This window comes from Carassius auratus, chromosome 20 (assembly GCF_003368295.1).
Source record: "Carassius auratus strain Wakin chromosome 20, ASM336829v1, whole genome shotgun sequence".
NCBI lineage: Eukaryota > Metazoa > Chordata > Actinopteri > Cypriniformes > Cyprinidae > Carassius > Carassius auratus.
In genome coordinates, this window is record NC_039262.1 from 5533559 (window position 1) to 5554511 (window position 20953).

The 20953-nt window shown below is 37.0% G+C and overlaps 1 protein-coding gene across 2 annotated transcripts; it reads right to left on the reverse strand.

Annotated features, from left to right (window-relative positions):
• Positions 1 to 6772: 6772 nt before the first annotated feature.
• On the reverse strand, positions 6773 to 20586 carry LOC113120666 (transcription factor AP-2-beta). 2 transcript variants are annotated; one of them, XM_026290630.1, is made up of 7 exons: positions 20480 to 20586; positions 17636 to 18091; positions 16324 to 16381; positions 14535 to 14754; positions 14102 to 14220; positions 13430 to 13571; positions 6773 to 8725 (listed from the first exon to the last, which is right to left on the reverse strand). In XM_026290630.1, the coding sequence occupies exons 1-7, from the start codon at positions 20558 to 20560 to the stop codon at positions 8428 to 8430; spliced, it is 1374 nt and encodes a 457-aa protein (XP_026146415.1). In that variant the 5' UTR covers positions 20561 to 20586; the 3' UTR covers positions 6773 to 8427. The 2 variants fall into 2 exon arrangements, with proteins under 2 accessions (XP_026146415.1, XP_026146416.1); XM_026290631.1 differs by lacking the exon at positions 20480 to 20586 and adding an exon at positions 18643 to 19179.
• Positions 20587 to 20953: the final 367 nt, after the last annotated feature.

Genomic DNA, 20953 nt, shown 5'->3' on the forward strand with positions numbered 1-20953 from the left:
AACATTCATTAAAATATCTTTTGTGTTCAACAGAAGAAAGAAACTCGTACAGGTTTGGGACAACTTGAGGGCGAGTACATTATGACAACATCATCTTTTTGGGTGAACTATCCCTTTAATATTTTTTGATGTAAGTGTTGCTTTTTTATGGTTTAATGAGTGGTAATGAGTGTGACTGCAAATGGCTGGTATGCACCAGGAACAAAGTAAGATGTCATTTCTCTTACGGCTATCATATTTTACATGTAATCTACTTGAATACTAAGATGGATGAAATGTTTCATAAGGTTTAATCATTTCCCTTATGGCTTTACAGTTTTTAATTTTTGCAATCTACTGGAATATTAAAATGGATAAAGGTTGTTTCAAAGGTTGATTTTAGACTTTGTCTGATGTTTAATTGATAAATAAATGTTTAATAAAAAATGTGTTTCTTTCTTTATTTGGTTTTATTATATTAATTGTAAAGGGTAAATGGTGTAAAAAAAAGTGAATGCAACATTTTGATCATTTATAGTCCAATATTAAGTTAAATTCACTTTTACATGTAGTAAATATAGCACATTTGTTTGTTTAAATTTCATCCAATATTTCAATTATATCTACTCAATATTTTTTGTTTATTTTACATAGAATTTCAGTTGTGGTATTTTATAATTTTGATTATATCTAATTAATTTTATTTCTCATATAAAGTTATTCAGTTATTCAGATTTACTTAATTTTTTTACTTACAATTACTCAATTTAAACAGTATATTTCATTGATTTCACAGCTTTAAAATTTACTCAATTTTTTTGAGTGTAAAAATGTTTCACCAAAAAAATTGAGTAAATAATAGTTAAACTTTTTACAGTGTGTGCTTTCACACATACAGCACATATTCAACCAGCCAGACTTCCAAACAGTGCCTTGGTTTGTGTGTGTGTGTTCGTCCATGTGTAAATAACAGTAGCCAAGGGCATGGATTTAGTCAGCATACAAGGTCACAGCAGCAAAGCCAAAAGTAAGAGAGAGAGAAAGAGAGAGAGGTTTGCTCCTCTCATCAGAGTTTATAATTGTAATTGTATGTTCAACAGACTGTTCCAGACAAACACTATAAAGCTCATCATAAGCACAAGGATAATATTTTGCTTATTCAAACAATGGCCTATGTTATATTGTGAGGGTTTTAACCCCCCCACCACGCCCGCCATCCCCACCCACATAGGCCATTAAACCCTGAGCAGAAAGTGTGTGTGTGTGTGTGTGTATGTGGGACATTATAGAGAGAGATCACCAATGCATTAGCTAGTTAGACCTGGAGGCACTCAAACACAATACAACACACACACACTGCAGTCTATGTTTTAGAGGATGGAGAAAGTCCAGTGGTGCACTGTGGGAAATGAAGTAAAGAGAAATGAAGCAAACTCTGAAGCTGAAGCACAGGTGAGACATTTAAAAAAGCTGGTGCATTTTCAGCACACAGATGTTTTATCTTTTGTTCTCAAGACTAAGAGAATAACTCACCTGACACAGTAAAAAATATCTTGATTTTACCAATAAAAGGCTGTAAAAGTCTTAATGTAAAAAAGTTAGTAACAGTACAAGTAGTCAAGTCTTATAATTGACAGTGAAAAATGTACATTCCCAGAATTTCTTGTATGACACATTTGATGGAATTTTCATTCAAATTTCTCATCACATTAGGTTTTTTACATCTCATGTTGTTTATTGCATTTTTACATTTAAATCAATCTTGAAAACTTGTTGCTATTTTTTTTAATCATAAATTTCACAGAATTTCAGTCTACCCACAGTACATTCAATAAACTTGTTCAGTAAATTCATAATGTTTCATTATTATGCTGATTTTCTCTGAATGAAAGCATAAAGTGACCCAAAAAACTAAAAGGTGGGAAAACATGTATAAAAAAAAGTAAATAGTTCATACGACTTATGCACTATACTGTATTCCAAGACTTCTGGAGTCATATGATAGTTGTGCATGACAAGTAGACAGAAAAGTCATTATTCATTGATGATCTTTTAGTGTTTTGTCCTTTTGAATGCTTGACAGCCCCTGGTGGCACATTTCTCTCTGTAATTTTGTATGGTATTATGTTTGCTGTGTAATTTATGTGTTCCTTAATGCCTCAGTTTATCTTCAGGGATTAAATAAAATACCATTCTATCTGATCCTATATGCCTTCTTTGTATGGAAAAGAGCAGGAGTTGTTCCCAAACTAATCCTTTAAAATGTAATGCGGTAGATTGTTTCTGAAGAATGGATTCTGCATTCATAACCTTGACCTGTTTTTCTCTCGTCTCAGCAGCAATACCAGCAACTGCTAACTCACAAACGTACACATAAGTACACACACAGACCTGATTTACTGATTCACTGAACATTATGTCAATTTATCAGCACCCTTTATGGTCATTTAATTACTATTAAAGGTGTTAGAGTATTGCAGAAGTTGAGGATCTGTGTTTTTCTCTCAATTACTCTTTGTGAACAATATTTCAAAATAATTTAAAGGCCTGTATTGGAAATCCAATTCCAAGTGTTTCATGATCCATAACTGCAAAAATTAAATAAAAGAAAAATACACCTTAAAAGTTTTGTATTGGGATCAATGGTTCCATGAAGAATCTAGAACCTTTCTATTGCACAAAAAGTTCCTTATAGTGGAAAAAGTTCTTTAGATGATTAAAATGTTCTTCACAGTCAGAGAGAGAAAAAAATGTTATTTTAAGAACTGTTCATGGAAATGTTCTTTGAGGAACCAAAAATGGTTCTATGGAATTCGCTGTGAAATCCCCCTTTTTGGAACCTTTATTGAATTTTAAAATTTTAGAATTTTGGTTAGGGTTAGGGTTGATTTTTTTTATCCTAATAAATACACTAAGTTATGACAATAAAGAGAGGAACATTTGTTGACTGTGTGTGGATTTTTCAGTTGCGGATGACAAGTGAAAGAAAGAGTCAGAGCAAGTTTGAGGTGAAAAAGATTGTAGGCTTGCTTTTGTGTGTGTGTGTGTGTGTGTGTGTGTGTGTGTGTCTAAGAGGAAACATCAAAGCCAAACATAATCAATCATTTACTCACATAAACCCAATGAGCCAAAACCACAAACACACATCAAATAAAACCAGTCCTGCCTTGGTAGGCATTATACCGTGTGTGTATTTATGAGTGTTTGCTACCGGGAGAGGAGCTGAAATCTTATACATTTATAGCCTGTTCTCTCTTTATGCTTAAAGATAAACTTCAATGCAAAACAAAGAAAAGCAAAGGCAAGTAATCCTTGAAGAATCTAAAATCAAATACATTACCTGGAGTGATCACCTCGGTATGTTCATGTTCTGCTTGAAACTCTCAGTGTGGAAGGAAGAGCTCCAGTTCAGAGTTGAGGTAAAAGCAGCGGAGAATGAGGAGGTCACGGCAGGTGTTTTGATTCAGTGAAGCATTAAACAGAACTGAAGTTATGCATACATAGACTGTGCACTACCATCAGTAATGACAGCATGCTCAGTTAATGAAAGATGGCAATGATTAACCATTCACTACTGTAAGAGTCCTCCATTTACATTTAATCATTTAGTAGATGCTGTTATCCAAAGCGACTTATAAATGAGGAAACTCACAAGCAATTTATCATACAGGAGCCACTGCAATAGATTCAAAAGTCAATTAGATCAGTGCAAAATCTAGAGCAGAAAAGTGGCAAGGAGAGAAAAAAAAATCTGTTTTATTGTTATGGATATTATTAAGTGCTTGCAAATATGTTTTAACCTTTTCTTAGGGTCATTATTTACTATAGCTAACTCTTTGACATTTTGTAAATAATTGTATAAATACTTAATTTGTAGTTTAGTTAAGTTTATTATATATTTATGAACATTTAAATTTAAATAAATGATTATAACTATATTTTGGTTATTTGAATCATGGACATATGATCACAATAACAAATATTGATCAGAACAAATTTAGTCCTTTTTTTATTTTTTTTATTTTTTTTTTACTTATTTTCTGTAATTTTGACACTTATTTACAGTATACAGTATTTAATGTAACGTCCAGGTCATAGAAAAGGAGTTGGAAAGTGAATAGTAACTGAAAACAGTTTAGAGATTTCAAGTTTAAGCCTATATTTCTAGCTCGTTTGGGTCGCAATAGACACTAAAGAGAAAATGTTAGCAAAAAGAAAGATGACAAAACCTAACATTGTTCTATTATTTAAAGTGCTGTAAAATTATGTTTTGATCACTTAGACCAGAAATCAACCAATCTCTCTTTAAATAACCACGTTCTCCAAATCAACTGAAACAAACGGAGAACGCAAAATGATTGACAGACAGAGCGCGTTTATGATTGGCTACAAAAAAGGCGGGCCGCTGGCCGAGTTTTTCGGTTACAGAGCCTAGGACTATCAAACAGGTAGGTGTGATATACTTACACTTATGTCTGTGCTATCTGTCAGGTAGCTGGGGCGTGTGTTTGATATTCCAACATAATCGTTAACACAACCTTTAAACTGTCTGACGAGACACTTCTGCATCTGATGTCCTTTCGTCCACTGCGGGCGCGTGTCATTGCCGTGGTAATCGCATAGGCCTATTTCCGTTTGTTTATCAGCGTGTTGTTTTGTCTTTCCCAAATAGTGACTGAAGTGAGGGGGTTATATTAAAATCGCCTCGATTTTTCCACTGGCTGTGTCACGCTCAACGGGCTTTGACAAGCTCGTGCGCTGCTTATTATTCATGACGATCTCGAGCTGTTTCGGGATGTTGAATAGCCTGTAATAATAATACAGAGAGAGAGAGAGAGAGAGAGAGAGAGAGAGAGAGAGAGAACAGCTCAGGATCAAATAGGACAATTTTCCACGCCTGACACCACCGCCGAGCGGTCGGATCCTGCCAGCCGCTCCCGCGATAATGAGCGGGATTTGTTAAACAGTAAATTAATGAATAATGAAATATCCAGGTTGATCAGTTAGGCTCGCGCAGCCTGCGGTCATCCGGCCTCGAGCGAGAATTACGCGCGCCTGGCGCGTGTCTGGATAAACCATTTTTACAGTCCATTGCGTGACAGCGAGCAGAGGGGACCTGCGCTCAGACAAAGCTCTTCTCCGTCCTTCTCATCCCCCCCAAAAAAATAAGATGGAAAAGAGACTTTCCAACACAAGGGTTTGAACCTTTAGTCTTAGTACGACTGTTCCACCGCAAACCGACTCAGCTGAAAGTCAGCCATGAATCCGATCAAACTGATTTTTATTTTAGTCTATGTCTTGTCCTTGTTTTAAAGCTTTGTGTTTTACTTTTACTCCTCCCTCTTTTGATCACAAATTTAGGGAATACATTTTATTTTTAATGACCGATAATTAAACTTTTAGCTACAAAGCCTGTCCTACTCCCAACAAATAATGGATGTTTGGTTAAACTTTTGGATAAAAGAACTCAAAATGGTATCAGGTTGATAAAATCAGGGAGTCGGGGCTAATTAGCAGTAGGCCTAATAGCCTATAGGGCTTTGGTTGGTGCACATTTTATATTAATGCTTGGAAAAAAAACTAGGCTACTTATTTTAGATCTTTATGATTTAAAAAAAAAAAACAATCAATAATTATCGAGTAGGCCTATAAAAGTAGCGATATTATTGGTTTGGTCTTATGGGTTTTTGTTGTATCGTTTTTTCTTCTTTTAGAGGTAATGAGAACCGAGTTCGAGTGAAGGATGAAAGATCTCGGCTTGTGTTGTTTCAGGTCCCGTGGGTGAGAGCGAGGCTAGTCTTTTTTCTGCTGAAGAGAAATCTCTGAATCTCGTAGAGATCCACGTCGCTCGCGGACATGCGGGTGCTGCACCTGGGTCACAATACTTCACGCATGACGAGTCACGCGACGGAACCCGCAGGCCACGCGCTCCTCCGCATTAAATACACCAGCGCGAGCTGATGCGCGCGGGGAGTCGCGGGGGTCTGACCTGGGGCCGGGATATGAGTTCACTTTACTGCCGCTATCGCGAACACACGCCTTCAAGGGATTGTTTTCGATCCAGACAGGAAGATGCGGGATCATAATTCTCATTTCCGTTTTTCATTTCAGAGTTTTGTTGATGAATGAAAACACTACGAGATGTTTATACAGGCTAACACTGATAATATTCAGAACAATGTTATATAGGGTAGCCTACACATTGGTCTTTCAATGACAGATTTTTGCATTTTGACATTATCTTTAATCTTAAACTAGTCATTGATGCTTATTAAAGGACGCTTTAATGCCTTACTGGTATTTAAGTCTGTAGGCTATGGTTGTTGTAAAATATTTGTAATACTAACACCATTGACGTAAGCCTATTTGACTGCAATTGATTTATTTTTCATATTATTTATTGCTTCTATTGGTTCTGTTACATCTGGGTTAACAATAGCAAAATAAATATACTTTTTTTTTTAATAAAGAATTTTGTTTTTATTTAGGTAGCCTAATTATTATTGATTATTCGAAAACTAATTATATTAGGCTACTATTGTCTTTTTTCCTGAAGTAAAATAGGCTATCTTTAGCTTTTCCAATGTTGATGTCTGAAATCTGTTGACTTCTTGCCTGTCTAAAAAGTTTTAATGCAAATCTAATAATTACATGGACTAATGATATATGATTACGTAAAAAAAAATATTTATCTAATCATTAATTTTAGATATTCGGAATTTAGGCACTTTATTCAGAACAACTTTTTGAAATGTTTCGTGCGTAGACCACGTTAATATGACACAGCAACAACTACAATAAAACACACGATTTATTCTTATTTCGAGGTAAATGAAAATCACCAGACAAGAACCAACTTCTAGCCTTCACCACATAACACCGTATCTATGAAACAAAAAATACAGGATGCTATCTAAAACAAGCGTTCACCCACACACAAGACAATCACAGATAGACGACCCAGTCTATTCCTATGTACAAACGCCCATTAAATTAAGCATAAATAAATATATACAACCATAAATAAAAGAAGCTTCCTTACACAGTTAACCAAATATTAACTTTGACAGACAGGCTATAATCCTGCTTGCGGAACTGAAAAAGTGCGCACTCAGGAGCGCGCAAAGGCTGCGCGTGGCCGTGTTCCAGCACGCGCGGTCACCTCAGTTCTATGCATCTTATAAGAAAGCGCACAAACCCGGTACCCTTTTTATGTCTTTTTTTCTAGGTCAAAGCAAGCTTCCTTTCAGCTGATGTAGGGTTGTAAGAAAAAAAAAACAATATTTAGGCCATAAAGTGTGTTTCTTTGTTGATTTAGCTCTCTGTAAATGTTAGCATATATTAAAAAAAAAATACATAACAGATTATTATCAGTGAAATAGTTGAATCTGTCGGTCAGCTAAGATGATTGCCATGTCAAAAGTATAACTCAACTGAAAATGTCCTCACATTTTCACAACCAAATGGCCAAGACAACACAAGCAATAGCAGTTTCAGATACAAAGAAATACAACCAAAAATACAAAACCCCCCTGTTCATTAGTAGACAAGCTCTTGTGAATATCGCCAAAGGTGTTTTAAAGGATATATTAAATCTCAGTGCTTTAAATCTTGGCTTGTAATCTTTATATGAATAATTGGACTGAAAACTTATTTTCTAATGAATTGCTGTTTATGTAAAGAATATGTGTATTTTATGAGCTGTCAAATGGTGAATCTTTGTCATAAATCATACTGGATGTAAGATCTGTGATGGACTGCAATGTAAATAGCATGAAGCTTGTTGCAGCACAAATAGTTGCACATATAGGCTACAGCCTCTTTTTGGCAAACACTCAATTTCATTGTACCGCATTATTACTAAATGCAATAAAATCTCTTTCAAATCTATGCAGAGCCAATTTTTACTTGACAACCACTTTTATGGACAGAAGATGATTGTTTTACTGTAGGCGTAGTTGGCAAAAGTTGTGTGGAATGTACTTAACATTGCAGAACTGTGCACCTATATTTTAATAAGTATAATTAAATAAAGTAGTTAAAAATGTGTCCACTAGTATCCCAAGCAAACCTGTCCTCCTGTGCGCTGGCCTTTACACTGATGAACACTCAAATATTAGCTATTAGATTCATGAGCATGTGTATAAAGGACAGCCTGCATCTAAGATCATGTAAAATATCATATTTTGATACACAAAAACACACTCACAAACACTCCTTGAATATTTTCACACTCGCGCACGAATGAGATGAAGATGGTGAACGTGTCACAGCAGACTCATGTCCTCCAGTCTCTTTTATCGTATCGCTCCTTTCATTTTCCCGTGATCTGTTGTCCACTCGCCACCTTCAACCCAGAATGTAAAACGCAATGTCATAAAACTAGAGTTTATAGAATCTCTGAACATCTCCAATGACTCGACTTCCTTGATATCGTATTTCCACAGTTCATTTCCTGTGTTTTTCCTCTTTCTCTCCAGCTCCTTTGGAGCCGTCTGCAGGTGTGTGTCGGTTGGGGGTGGGGTTGTTCAGGAACATCTTGTCGAGGCCTTTAAGGGCTTCAGTCAGGTAATTCTGCAAAGCCGTGAGGGCGGCGCAGATGGCTGGAGAACCAAAACCGTGTGTGATGAAGCTGAAGTGTGACAGGCAGCTCTGGATTCCTGGCTCCAGGATGGGCGTAGGCCGAGAGTTTCCTAATGGAGTGCGATCTTGAGCCAACAGGTCCATGAACTCCTTACACAATTGCCTGAGAACAGAAGAGAGACAGAGATGAAACCCAGAATTTTCCAACATCAATCCAAAAAATTACACAATTGTTCTTTACTGGGATTGATGCTTACACAAAGAAATTTTTTTAATCCATGGAACCATTCCACTGCACAAAATGCTCTACACACTAAGAAAATGGTTCTTTAAAGAACTGTTTACCAAAAAGCTCTTTGGAGAACCAAAGTGGTTGATATTTTGTTAGTTTCCATGATCACAAATTAATCCACAATTTCTAATTAATAACAACAAATTTGCCAGAAGTGTCAGCAACAGTTAACAATGAGGGGTTTATTGGAGAGTAGCCTACGGATATTAAAGCAAATGTATGTACGTTTTTGAACTTTTGTTTTAACATTTTTAAAACCATTCTGATGGTACTGCGACTTTTAATGGGGTGAATGGCTTCTTTTCTCCCCAAACATTTATTCTAGTACAGGCAAGTTTTGTTGGGCAGCTGCCAAATTCTGTGAAAGGCCCAGATTGCTTTACGGCAGCAACAAATGCGTGCATACACTGTAAAAAAAAAAAAAATTGCGATTTTAACAGTAAAAGACTGTAAAAATGCTACAGTAAAAACCTGTTAATTGGTTATCAGTAACTTTAAATACTATAAATGGTTAATAACTGATTAAAAGAAAATTGTACATTTTAATGTAAATTTACAGTAAAATACTGTTAAAATTGGAAGTAAATGATTTACAGTGAAAAACTGTAAACTGTTTTTTTCTTATCGTTTGTGTACATTACGGTTTTATCTTACATCAAATTAAATTAATGTTTCCGCATTATTTCAGTATAATGTGTGTTACTATAATGATGTTTAGTGTTTGTATGAATGACAGTGTGCACCTTCTCTCTCTCTCTCTATATATGTATTAGTATTTCCCTTCTCCGGAAGAGCTGTTTGTGATGAGCTCTGTTTTTGGTGGTTATCAGTATTACAATGGTTCAAAACAGATATTAGTATCAATATGCTGGTTTATTAACATTACATTAGTTAATTAAATTCGTTTTTTTTTATTTGTGAATTGAAGTCTGTAAAACCTCAAAATGTTGCTAGCATATTCTTAGCAGTGACGTTCTAGCAATCATAGCTGCTGGTACCGTAAATGTCACATATTTGTTTTTATTATTTTTTTTACAGTGTACAGCTATGCACTGTAATTATGACATATGGCTCCGGAGTTACAAAATTAAAACAACATATAGTTGCTTTAAGTCCGTGTGAACCGGAAGTTGGTGCCGACTTTATTTTAGTGTAGTGACATATTTCCAACTGAAATCTAATATTGAATAGAGGGCGTGGCTTTATTTTTGCACTCCTCCTATCATCTTTCACTCACAGTACTCTAATGGTTGGAGGGGGGTGGTTAAGGATTTTCTGCCCAAGCCATGGCCCAAACGGAGAAGAAACGGCATTTCAGAGCAGAAGCAAAAATGATCAGGTTTTGATTAAAGATTACCAAGACAAACTATTTTTTTTCAGTGGATCAACTTTTTCACAAATTAATTGTTTACACTAAGACTAGCAATATATGCTATTTATTTAATGCAGACTTTATATAAATTAGAGGTTAACCAGCAGGCAGAGTATGTCAATATATAACGTCAGGATTGATAATATAATCTCGGTTGAAAATAAAGATTGAGTTGACGTCAGTTTCTGACACCAATTTTACATTGACTTAACATAGAATTTTGCTTACACAGCCTAAAAACAACAAATAACAACATCAGCTGATGTCGGTACTGGACATCAAATTAACATTGACATTAGACGTTGACTTGACATTGAATTTTGGTCACCCAATGTTGAGACTGAGTTTTAACCAAATATAAATGCCTTTTTAACGCCTCATTATAAACGATTTTGTGTGCCTGCTGGGTAATTTAAAGTTGAATGTATATTCCTGACACTCAAGAACAAAAATGACTTTTGTCTCAATTTATAGTGATATAAAAGTTAATGCTCCTTTAAACAATGTAATTTTGAGCTAAATTTAGTCTATGCTATCTGATAAAATTGTTTGTACTATATACAAACAATTATATATACAGGTATATACATTTATATTTCTATACACATACACTTATTTATCTAAAACACATACTTAGTGTACACTTTGCATTTTTGCACATAATATACCTGTACATACATAACTGCTTAATGTAATATACCTGCCACACAATTGTAAATTTGTATACTGTCATTCCTTACCAACTTTTTTTTTAAAATTATTATTCTTTCATGTGTTTTTTGTTCTGTTGCTGTCATTCTGTTGCACTGCGGAGCTTCTATCACGAAAACAAATTCCTCGTATCTGTAAACATACTTGCCAATAAAACTCTTTCTGATTCTGATAGTTCATTTTTTCTGTGTGTATTGTGGACATTTTATGTGTTTATTGCTGCTGGTGAGTGTTTGCACAAGGTGATTGGAGGAACTATATTTTATTACTTTTTCTGTAGGAAAACAACTTAACATGCCAATAAATGCACAACATTCTGCTAATGGGACAGTGCGGGGTCTAGACATGCTCTTTTTACAGCAAGACTAGTCAGGTGGGTTTTAGGATCAATCCCACTAACTGTGTCCTATCCAATTCCTTTACCATCTATACAACTGTGATCCAATCAGAGAATGTCATGACATTTTTTCATGGCACATCAAGCATGACAAATTCTTCATTCACATTTATCAGAACATATATCAGAAGGGACGTGCTTGATCTTCTGTATCAGTTAAAGAAACGCGACCTGCTCGCTCATGGATTACAGCATACATTTTTCAAGAAATGAATTTAAGTCATAAGTTGAATTAAACAATCAAATGGAAAAGACATCAACCACGATTCCATTAAAAAAAAACCTTTCTTCCTCCAAAAGAAGCTGAAAAGAACTGTCATCTTACTGCCATGGATATTCCTACTTCTTTCTGTATATATAAATCTACATATTCTTTTAACTGAGTGTGAAATATTGATTATAAAAGAGAACTCATACATAATATCAAAGCCACTAACTCTGAAAATCCTCATCCATAAAATACAAACACTGTGACTTCAGCATTTGGACATTTATGATGAAATTGATAAAATGAAAAAAAGTATTCAATAAAAACTTTGGATATGTTAGGCTCACAGAGATCAAACAGTAAAACAATTACAAAATCCCTAGTTCATATCAGACCCATGTTTGTCGATCTCAGTATCTCACATAATGGTGATGTGATTGCTTGATGCTCATAATTATTTTGAGTAATAGAAAACACAAATAACAGGTGCTCTGACAGGTTTAAGGTTGCAATAGTTCAGTTGCTTTGTGGTGTCCCTGAGAATCATGGGTAAAAGGCATACGCCAATCACACTGCGAGCAAAAGGTCTCCAAAAATATTTTTTAAAAAGGTTGACATCTACTTTAAATGAAACTCTCCAGTGTACACTGTCCATAAATATGAAGAAGGGAGAGAACTTGAAATCCTCAAGAGCAAAGCCTGCATATTTCTGTTTCGGAGAGGAAACCCCATCAATTAGAATAAAGCCATCAGTTTAACTTTCAGTCTACTGGGAGAGTGTCTTTATCTGTCATTACTGGGGAATATTCTGTTCTCAGCATATTTTCACTTTCCGAAAGACACAGTGCTCTCAATATTCAAGCTTTTCTTGCTTTGGGGAATCATACGGAAAAATATAGGCAGATATTTTAGCCATGTGCCCAGATGGCCTGATACTAATGTCCTCCCAACATTTGACCTCCATGTTTTTCTGAAACTGCCTACTTGTGTATACAGTTAACATCCAATAACAATATGATCACCAATGTAATTCAAACAGCCTAATTATGATGTCTGAATCTTGTAAGGTTAATTTAAAAGCATTTACGTTGATCAAATACTTTTTGGCCTAATTTATACAGTATTAAATTCTTGACTTTTTAAGAGCATGCATCCAAAACTACTTGTGCCATGTTCATAATAAAAATGCTTTGAGGTGCAATGTAATCTCAAATAAGAATTTGAGCAAACGATCACACTTCTATCTTTAAAAGGTCATTTGTGACAAACAGTTCAAATGCCTCCAACTGGCAGCGTTGCAGAGCCCTGCTGTGGCATCTGCAGTTGTCTGGACTTGTCAGATTTTGACCCACATTCGCTTTCGCGTCTCAACACCACAAACAGTCTTGTTGTCCAGTCGGGAGAGCGCAGCGCGCCTCTGTCTCATTCCAGAGCGACAGAACGCGAGTGCCCGAGGCGCGTGCAGGGGCGGGGGCGCGGGCTGACTGACGGGACTTTGACAGACAGACTGTGAAAGGAGAGGCGAGGGAGCAGGGAGGAGGGATGACCTTAGGCAAAACTTCAAGGGGAAAGCTGGCACTTTAAGACTTGAAACATTTCACTTAAATATAATGAGTTTCTAGCTCGGTGCCAGACTGAGATGGATAAGAGACGCGTGTTTCTGCTGGACCTGAACTGCCTCATTAGAAACCAGCTAAACGTGTCAAAGCGCACCAGGCACTAAGCGGACAGCTATCAAAACGAGAATCCGTGATGGATTCAACATTCACTTCGAAATGTGGCTACACATTTGTTCAGATGAAGGCGGTTATACCAGGTTCCAAAGAAAACAACGAATGCATAAATCACAGTTAAACAACAGACTGTGACACGTTATAGTATACTTACTTTGTGGCGAGCAGCATGTTCTTTCGCGAGTGCAGTTCGTTTGGATCTGTGTGCTGTCTGTTCAGATATTCAGACACGGCCTTTGTGGGAAATTCCGTTTCACAAATGTAGCCAAAGTCGCGAGCCAAATGAACAGCTTCTCCTGGAAATGAAAAATAAACACAATATGGTGAAATGGAATTACTGCACATCATCGCTTAAAATATTTTATAGCCTACTAAATTACAGCTGTAGCACTGGAGGGAGAAACAGAGTATTAAGCGAATGAAAGATCGCCGTGCAGAAACAATCAGACAGTCACAACAATAATTAAATGAAATTTGCTGTACTGGTTAAAATTTCGTTTTACTGCCTCTGCATCTGTTAACTATTTGCACCGCCTAAGGAAAATAAATCAGATTAGAGAAACTCCCAAGGCAATAAAATGTAATCTAGCCTAACATGTTCGAGGTTCGTTCGTAAATTCAATTTTTCATTTTAGGCATAAATTGTAAAATTATTCGAGATCCACTATTAAACTTAAACTAAGTGCGTTAAAAAAAATCGGGCATGTTTTCCATTAATGGCCATTGTTTTCCTCATTTGAAGGGCCTGAATTCCCAAACGGTGAGAAAAAAACAAAAACAAAACAACAATCTAAATGGGAAATAAGAATCAGATGTCCTGCTTTACCTTCTACTAGCGACGTCAGTAAAGTGACATTCGCTGCTTTGCGTCTCCCCGCGGGCAAATTCAAGCCGATCTTCTCCAGCTTTTCCCTCAGTGATCTCCCGCCATTTTTCGACTTCGCTCTGAGGATAGCGAAGGCATTATTAGAGACGTGTTTTTTTTAAAGGATTGACAGCAAAGAAGCACTACGACAATTAAAATGTTTAGGCATGACATGTTTAGGCAGGAGTAATTGAAAAATCTCTCAAAAACAACAACAAAAAATACATTTTTTCAGCGTCCAACGTTGCCTATTCAACGTCTCGTCAGTAACTGCAGATGTGGTCATCGTAACCCAGATGTTTGGAGTTCAAATTGAATATAAGATTTGTCTTTAATCCATTGACCTCTGCTAAAACAATAATGTGGATTCTGGCTGATTTATCGATGCTCTCACCTCCGTAGAACCCCGCCAAGCAGAGAGGCGTTGAGGCACTCTGGCGGAGAGAGGCGCCGCTGGACCTCGCCAACCGTCACTTTATATTTGGATGTGGAGCTAAGAAGCGACAGGCGGCCGGGAACCGAGCAGAAGACCTCGTTGACGTTCACGGTGATCCCGCCGATTAGACCGTCTTTGTTCATCATCAGAGAAGCGACGCTCTTGTGTGGAACTGGAACTGTGCGAGAGAAACAGACAGAAAACTGAGCTACGTCGTTTAATAGAGACCTAGACTCACATTTAGCCTACTGGAATATGAACACTGCTTTTCAAAATAACTCTAAAGCGAGAGGTGTTATAATTTTTAAATAATGTCTAAGAATAGTTACAGACAGCCCAGGCTTGTGGGAATATTATGCAATGTGAAATCTTGGCACATAAAAGCGCCGTGAGCTCGAGCCCTCGGGTGACCCGGGTCACCCCGCACGCGCCCGGAGCTGCCAGCGCGTGCTCCCGCTTTCTTACGTTAATTCCACATACAACAAAAAGAAAGTCAGAATTGTCCATTAATACAAACATTACGGAAAGCATGCAGTATTTTTTATATAAAATGATAGGCTGTTTTATCTAAACATGCTACCAAATTTATATAGCCTAGCCTATAACAACCACGGCGTTAAAAAAAAAAATGAAGGCCTATGTATGTTTGTGCTGTAATGTTTTGCAGTTTCCAAGGTGATTAAAATGCTAGCAATAGCTGCACTTATAAATGTTGCCAGGCACTGAGATTTAGTCATTTTAGTCCGTTTATTCAATTCAGTTAGGCTACACTTGTTCAATTCAGTTCCACAGTGACATTTGCACACTATTTACTACGGTCATTTATTATTTTATCGATTGGCAATAGACATGTGCTAATAACATTAACCACCTATTTTTCAAATCACCCCCTCCCCTCCACACACAAACTCACAAGCTGACCGTCAAACGACGTCTACTAACTTAAGCGCTAATGGGGTAACGAGCGCGCGAGCCCGCGGAGATCTCTACAGGGGATAATAGAGAAAACGAGCTCTAAACGAGCTCACGAGATCCAGGCTCAGAAAACCATCCATCACAGCAGCCACTTAAAGGCCGTCTCTTCTGGGAGGCCAGTGTTCCGTTAACTAAATTACCGGCAAACGTCCCTCATCACGGACAAATATTAACACGAGCCCAGGGAGTTTTGCTTAAGCTTTTACTGACTGCATGAAGGCCTTATCTCGGAGTAAATATGTCAAAACCTCTGTGGAGAACAACAAAGTGGTGCTTAAACGTCGATCTTAAACAGTCATGTTCCCAAAGAAAATAGATAGGCATGTATAAATCTGGAATTTGCGCTACTGTTTTAAAGAACAAGAGACAGCTGATAATAACTTAAGTCTATAGACGATATAAATTGGTCGATTATTAGCTATAACGAAACTAAAGTCTCTGTAGTGACAAAAACAGTTCGATTATAACGGTGACGATATGATTCTAAAAATATTAAATGGCTTCCAATTCCACTTGCTTTGGCTGGGCGTCCAAGGCTAAGAAAATAGGATGGTGACATTATTTCAATACCAGATGTGGTTCAGCGCATGCGTGAAAAGGTGTGTCAAGGTGTATTCACCTGAAAATACTTTTTGCCCTAAATACAGTAGACTAATTCCTTCTATCAGCATTTTTTTTCAAAACCCAGTGATCGTTGAAAAATATGAAATTATCAAATAATTAAATAGGCCCACAACAATGGCATAATTCTTCCAGCCATTTTCTAATTTACCTTTTTTAATGACAGACTGATCCAGGATGTTCATCCCGTTGTTTGCGTCCTCCATAGCCTAAAAAGGCAGCATAATGAGAAAACATTTAACTTTTGAACAAAGGCAACAGCAATTATAAAAATTCTGATAACTTCAGAACAATTACTTTTTGTTTAGTAATGAAAATACCAGTAGATTCCACCGGGGACATAGACAAAAAACCATCAATTTAATCAATCAATAAACTCCAAAAATTCCAACATGAACATTAGCAATTAAACATTTGTTTTTTAATTAAGTGTAGTACTAATACCATTGTATTCACTAACAATTCATCCAAAAATAAAATTCTCCATGTAAGTTTTCTGAATGAATTTTATTGAAGGAAACGTTAACTAATCTGCAATGAATTGTATATATATATATATATATATATATATATATATATATATATATATATATATATATATATATATATATATTAATATAAATTTTATTATAATTTAAAAATGAAAATATATCCAATGTCAGTTAGGCTACCTTTTATAATCATTTTAGAAAGGCCGACAATCATTGTCCAGTCAGCTGAACGCATAAACATGTCAATTGACGAAAATGAATATGATGTGTGCAAAGAAATATTAATACAAAAAATCAGATGGTTAACAGATGGTTTTTTATTTTTACCCATTGCAACAATACTTTTAAGTTATTTTTCCTCAACAGAGGTCAAACGTTATTGCTTTTAAATAGTATTTATAACATATACAAATATACTTTCAAAAACCAAAATGTTATTTCAACCACAAACCAACATTGTTTCTGATAAAAAGCAAGCCTTATAATATATATACTCAGCTCTACTACTATTAGCCTACTTAATACTAAAAACTAAAGATAGTTTGGATTCCGTTAATTGATAAATATACATATACACTTGAATGTATAATGTAAAATGTTTGTAACTAGTTTCAGAAAATGTCAACAGGTCCGAAAACACACTGAAAATACACAGAATTATGTCACAGAGAGCTACTGCAGTTATTTAGAATACAAGATAAAAATATTCCAATTAAATCATTAAACGTTAGTTCACTATTCACTAAAAACGCTGGGTTGTTTTATCCCAATGTTGGATTCATTTTTTTTACATTAAAATTCTAACCCAAAAGTTGGGTTAGTCCATATCTGACCCAAAGTTGTGTTGAAACAAACCAGCATTTGTTAAAAAAAATAGACACTACAGATTTATCCTACTACACTTCTTTGTGGAAATTATATCCCGACAAAAGAGGTTGTTGTCCAAGCCAAAAAACTAAAATCATAACCAACCTGCACATCTTCCATGCCGTGTGTCAGGCCATGAAGGGACAGACCATCTCCCATCCCCGCCTCGAGCCCGTGATGTGTGGAGTGGAGCAGCACGTCCGGTCGGCGCATGCTGGAGTAGTCCCGCCGGGGGTCCAGACCCGAGAGCTGCGGTAAAGAGGCTCGAGGCTGCGGCAGTAAAGCTCCGCTCTCCGAGCCCATGTCCTGCCTCTGCCGGGAGCCCCACGGGTGCTGCTGAGACTGGTGAAGAGCGTTCAGAGAGTACGGGTCACTGACGTGTGAGTACGGGTCCTGACTCTGGTGATACGGCAGCGGCTGGTACGGCGGCGGAAAGTACGGCGGTTGGAAGTCCGAGGAAGGTGTGTGAGAGAGCGGCGGAGCGCTGGAGTACGGACCCTGAGAGACCGATCCCAGCTGGGACAGTCTGGAACTGTGGCTCGGTACCCCATCATGGCGGTCCTTCAAACGAGAAAAGAATATTAATACGATTACAAACCAACCATTTGTTTTAATTTTCTTTTTTTGAACAAATAAACTTTTGGGATGTTTTGAATGGCTACTGGAACGAATCCAACGACACCCAAAGAATATTAAATATAGGCTATAGCCCCCTATATCGGCGCCCGCGGTGATCCGAAAAGCACAAAAAACTTTCAAAATATTTGCATTTTCGCACTGACTCGTGTAGTAACTTAACAAAACAATTCTAAAACGAGGCATAAACGCAGGTTTTAAATTACTACCCTAACAAAAATGAACCATGGTTTTACCACAAAGTCCTACTAATTAAACAATGGTAACCACAAAGTGATATGGTTTTGCTAACCATAGTTTAACTGGTAGTATTTGTAGTAAAACTGTGCGTCCCCCCCCAAAAAAAACTATGGTTCTGCTATACCGCACTTATGGTTAATTTTCGTATAAGCTCGCCTCACAACAAGCAAAACACGCATGCCACATTTTTACCACGCAGCTACAAGAAAGTATTTTTCTTAGTGTTTCAGACTCACCGTGGAGGAATACGTGTGCACTAACATCTGGACGAAAAAACGCGAGCTCGTTTGGAGCAGAAGGACAAGCGACAACGCGACACACGCTCGCCTGAAGAAAATGCGTTTCCTTCTCAACTCTTCATGACCGCATGGAGCAAAAACTTGATTTTTTTCTCTTTCAGCTCAGATGGCTTCTCCCACACAGCCCTGCTCCTCCAGGTCTCGGTTCTGTTCTTCCCGATCCGACGCTCTGATCCAGAGTGCGGTGCTCCGTCCGTGCGCCTCGCTACACCTCCTCAGAATAATTGTTATTCATGACTCCTCTAATATTGCGGGAATACTTAAAGCAGTGGGGAGCAGCGGAGCGTGAAGGCGCTGCTGCTGTAAGTGACGTTCATTCAGGAGGAGGAAACACTCGTGCTCTGTTTTATTCCCCTCTCTGTTTGAGGTCCGGCATGCACGGGTCCGGACCTCTTTCTTTTGCTATTGTTGTCTTTTAAGTTATTGTTGTGTGTGCACAGTCCATTTATCTCCAGCCAGAACAAACGAATCTCAGGAATCAGCTGCTTTGAGCAGGCAGATGGACAGAGGCCTCATTCACAAGCAACATATACTCACATACTTTAATATGCATTATAACCACTACATCATACTCACCTTATAGCTATTCAGACTCACAATAGCCAAACTGGATTCCATCATACTACTAGACCCTACTTAATTATGGCTTAATTATTAAAACAAGCTCTACTTCTACAGCCAATATCTGATTAAAAAAATATATTTGGAGCTATGCCCTTCCTATAAACTTCCCATAGTCTCACATGCATACGTGTGTTTATCCAGGCCCATGAGCAAAAAACATAAAACTTTACGATAACAATATTACACTAATATGATAAAACACTCATCGCGGTACAAACCTTCCCTTATAAATGTCTGAAAAAAGATTACGTTTTAAAACAAGATAATCATAATCAATTTATTATTATTATTATTTTTTTTACTTTTATTTTGTTTCTGCACCGGGTGACAGTTTAAAGTCCTCCACTAATGGTGCCCCATTAAACAGCTCGTATAATGGTCGATTTCACGGACTGGGGTCGAAGTGTTTAATTACACGCGTGACGGTGACTGTGAGAGAAAAGCCATGTGTGACTCTCTGGGTCGGCATCCCGCGAGGCTTTTCCAAAAACCACCATGAGTCTCTCCCACGAGCTCGAGCTCATTCAGGGGAATCCACGGGACTCCCACGCGTGACACTGCGTCCTCTCCTTCAGAAGACGCGATTCTCTTATTAATAAATGGATGGCAGGCTCTCAAGAAAATAATGCAAGAAGCATTTCAATGCATATAAACATTGACATTTTCTTCTTTATGCTAACTCTTTAAGACTTTTTTTAAAAAAAATACCTCTTACATAAATACAAACAATATTAAAGCGTAAAAATTGTTCTTTTTTTTTTACAAATATTTTAACATTCTGAATTTTCAAATTCTGATTTTTTTTCTAATTCCAGAATTTTTAAAGTTATAATATTAAAAACTCTCATGTAAACAAATGAAAAATAGCTACTTTTAAAGGAAATAAAGTAACCTGCTAGAATCACTACATGGCTAATACAAAAATAACAAGCAACTGAGTAAAAATTAATTAGTATGACAAACTTTTTCTAAATCAAACGTTCATCATTTGCATTTTCCCCTTATTTATATAATCAGAATAAACCTCCTATCAGCAAGAGACAAAACATATTAGAAAAAAAACACGACCAAATGCAACGTATTTTTTTTGTCATTATATAAATCAAACAGATGAAAAAACAGATGCAGATGTAGTTTGTCTTCTCATTACCTCGTATATATCTTCATACTTGACATTTTCCACCAGTTTCCACAGCATGTTCGCGCGCTGATCCCTGTATAACGAGTGCATTCATGTGAAGAGTGAAGATCTCAACTCTCTCTCTCTCTCTCTCCCTCTCTCTCACTCACTCACTGAAAGCGTAAAGCTCGTAGAAACATTCCCGATTCCCCTTCACGGTGTTTGTCGGCGTTGATACAGTGAATGTCTAATGTTAAGTGTGTTGACTTTGAGCTGTATGTAAAGCTGCTGCGGGGGATTCGCTGAGACTCCAGCTCCATCATCAACTGAAGATGAAGTGAACGACTAACAAACGCGCTCTGCCATTTCACACGACTGAGTCAACGTGTGAGCAAGGGATTTAAAGGAAATAGAATAAAAAGAACACATAACGTAAAATAATCAATAGCTCTCTTATATAGGCTAATTTCAAAAGCACATCCTGCAATGTCAGTAAATAGTCGG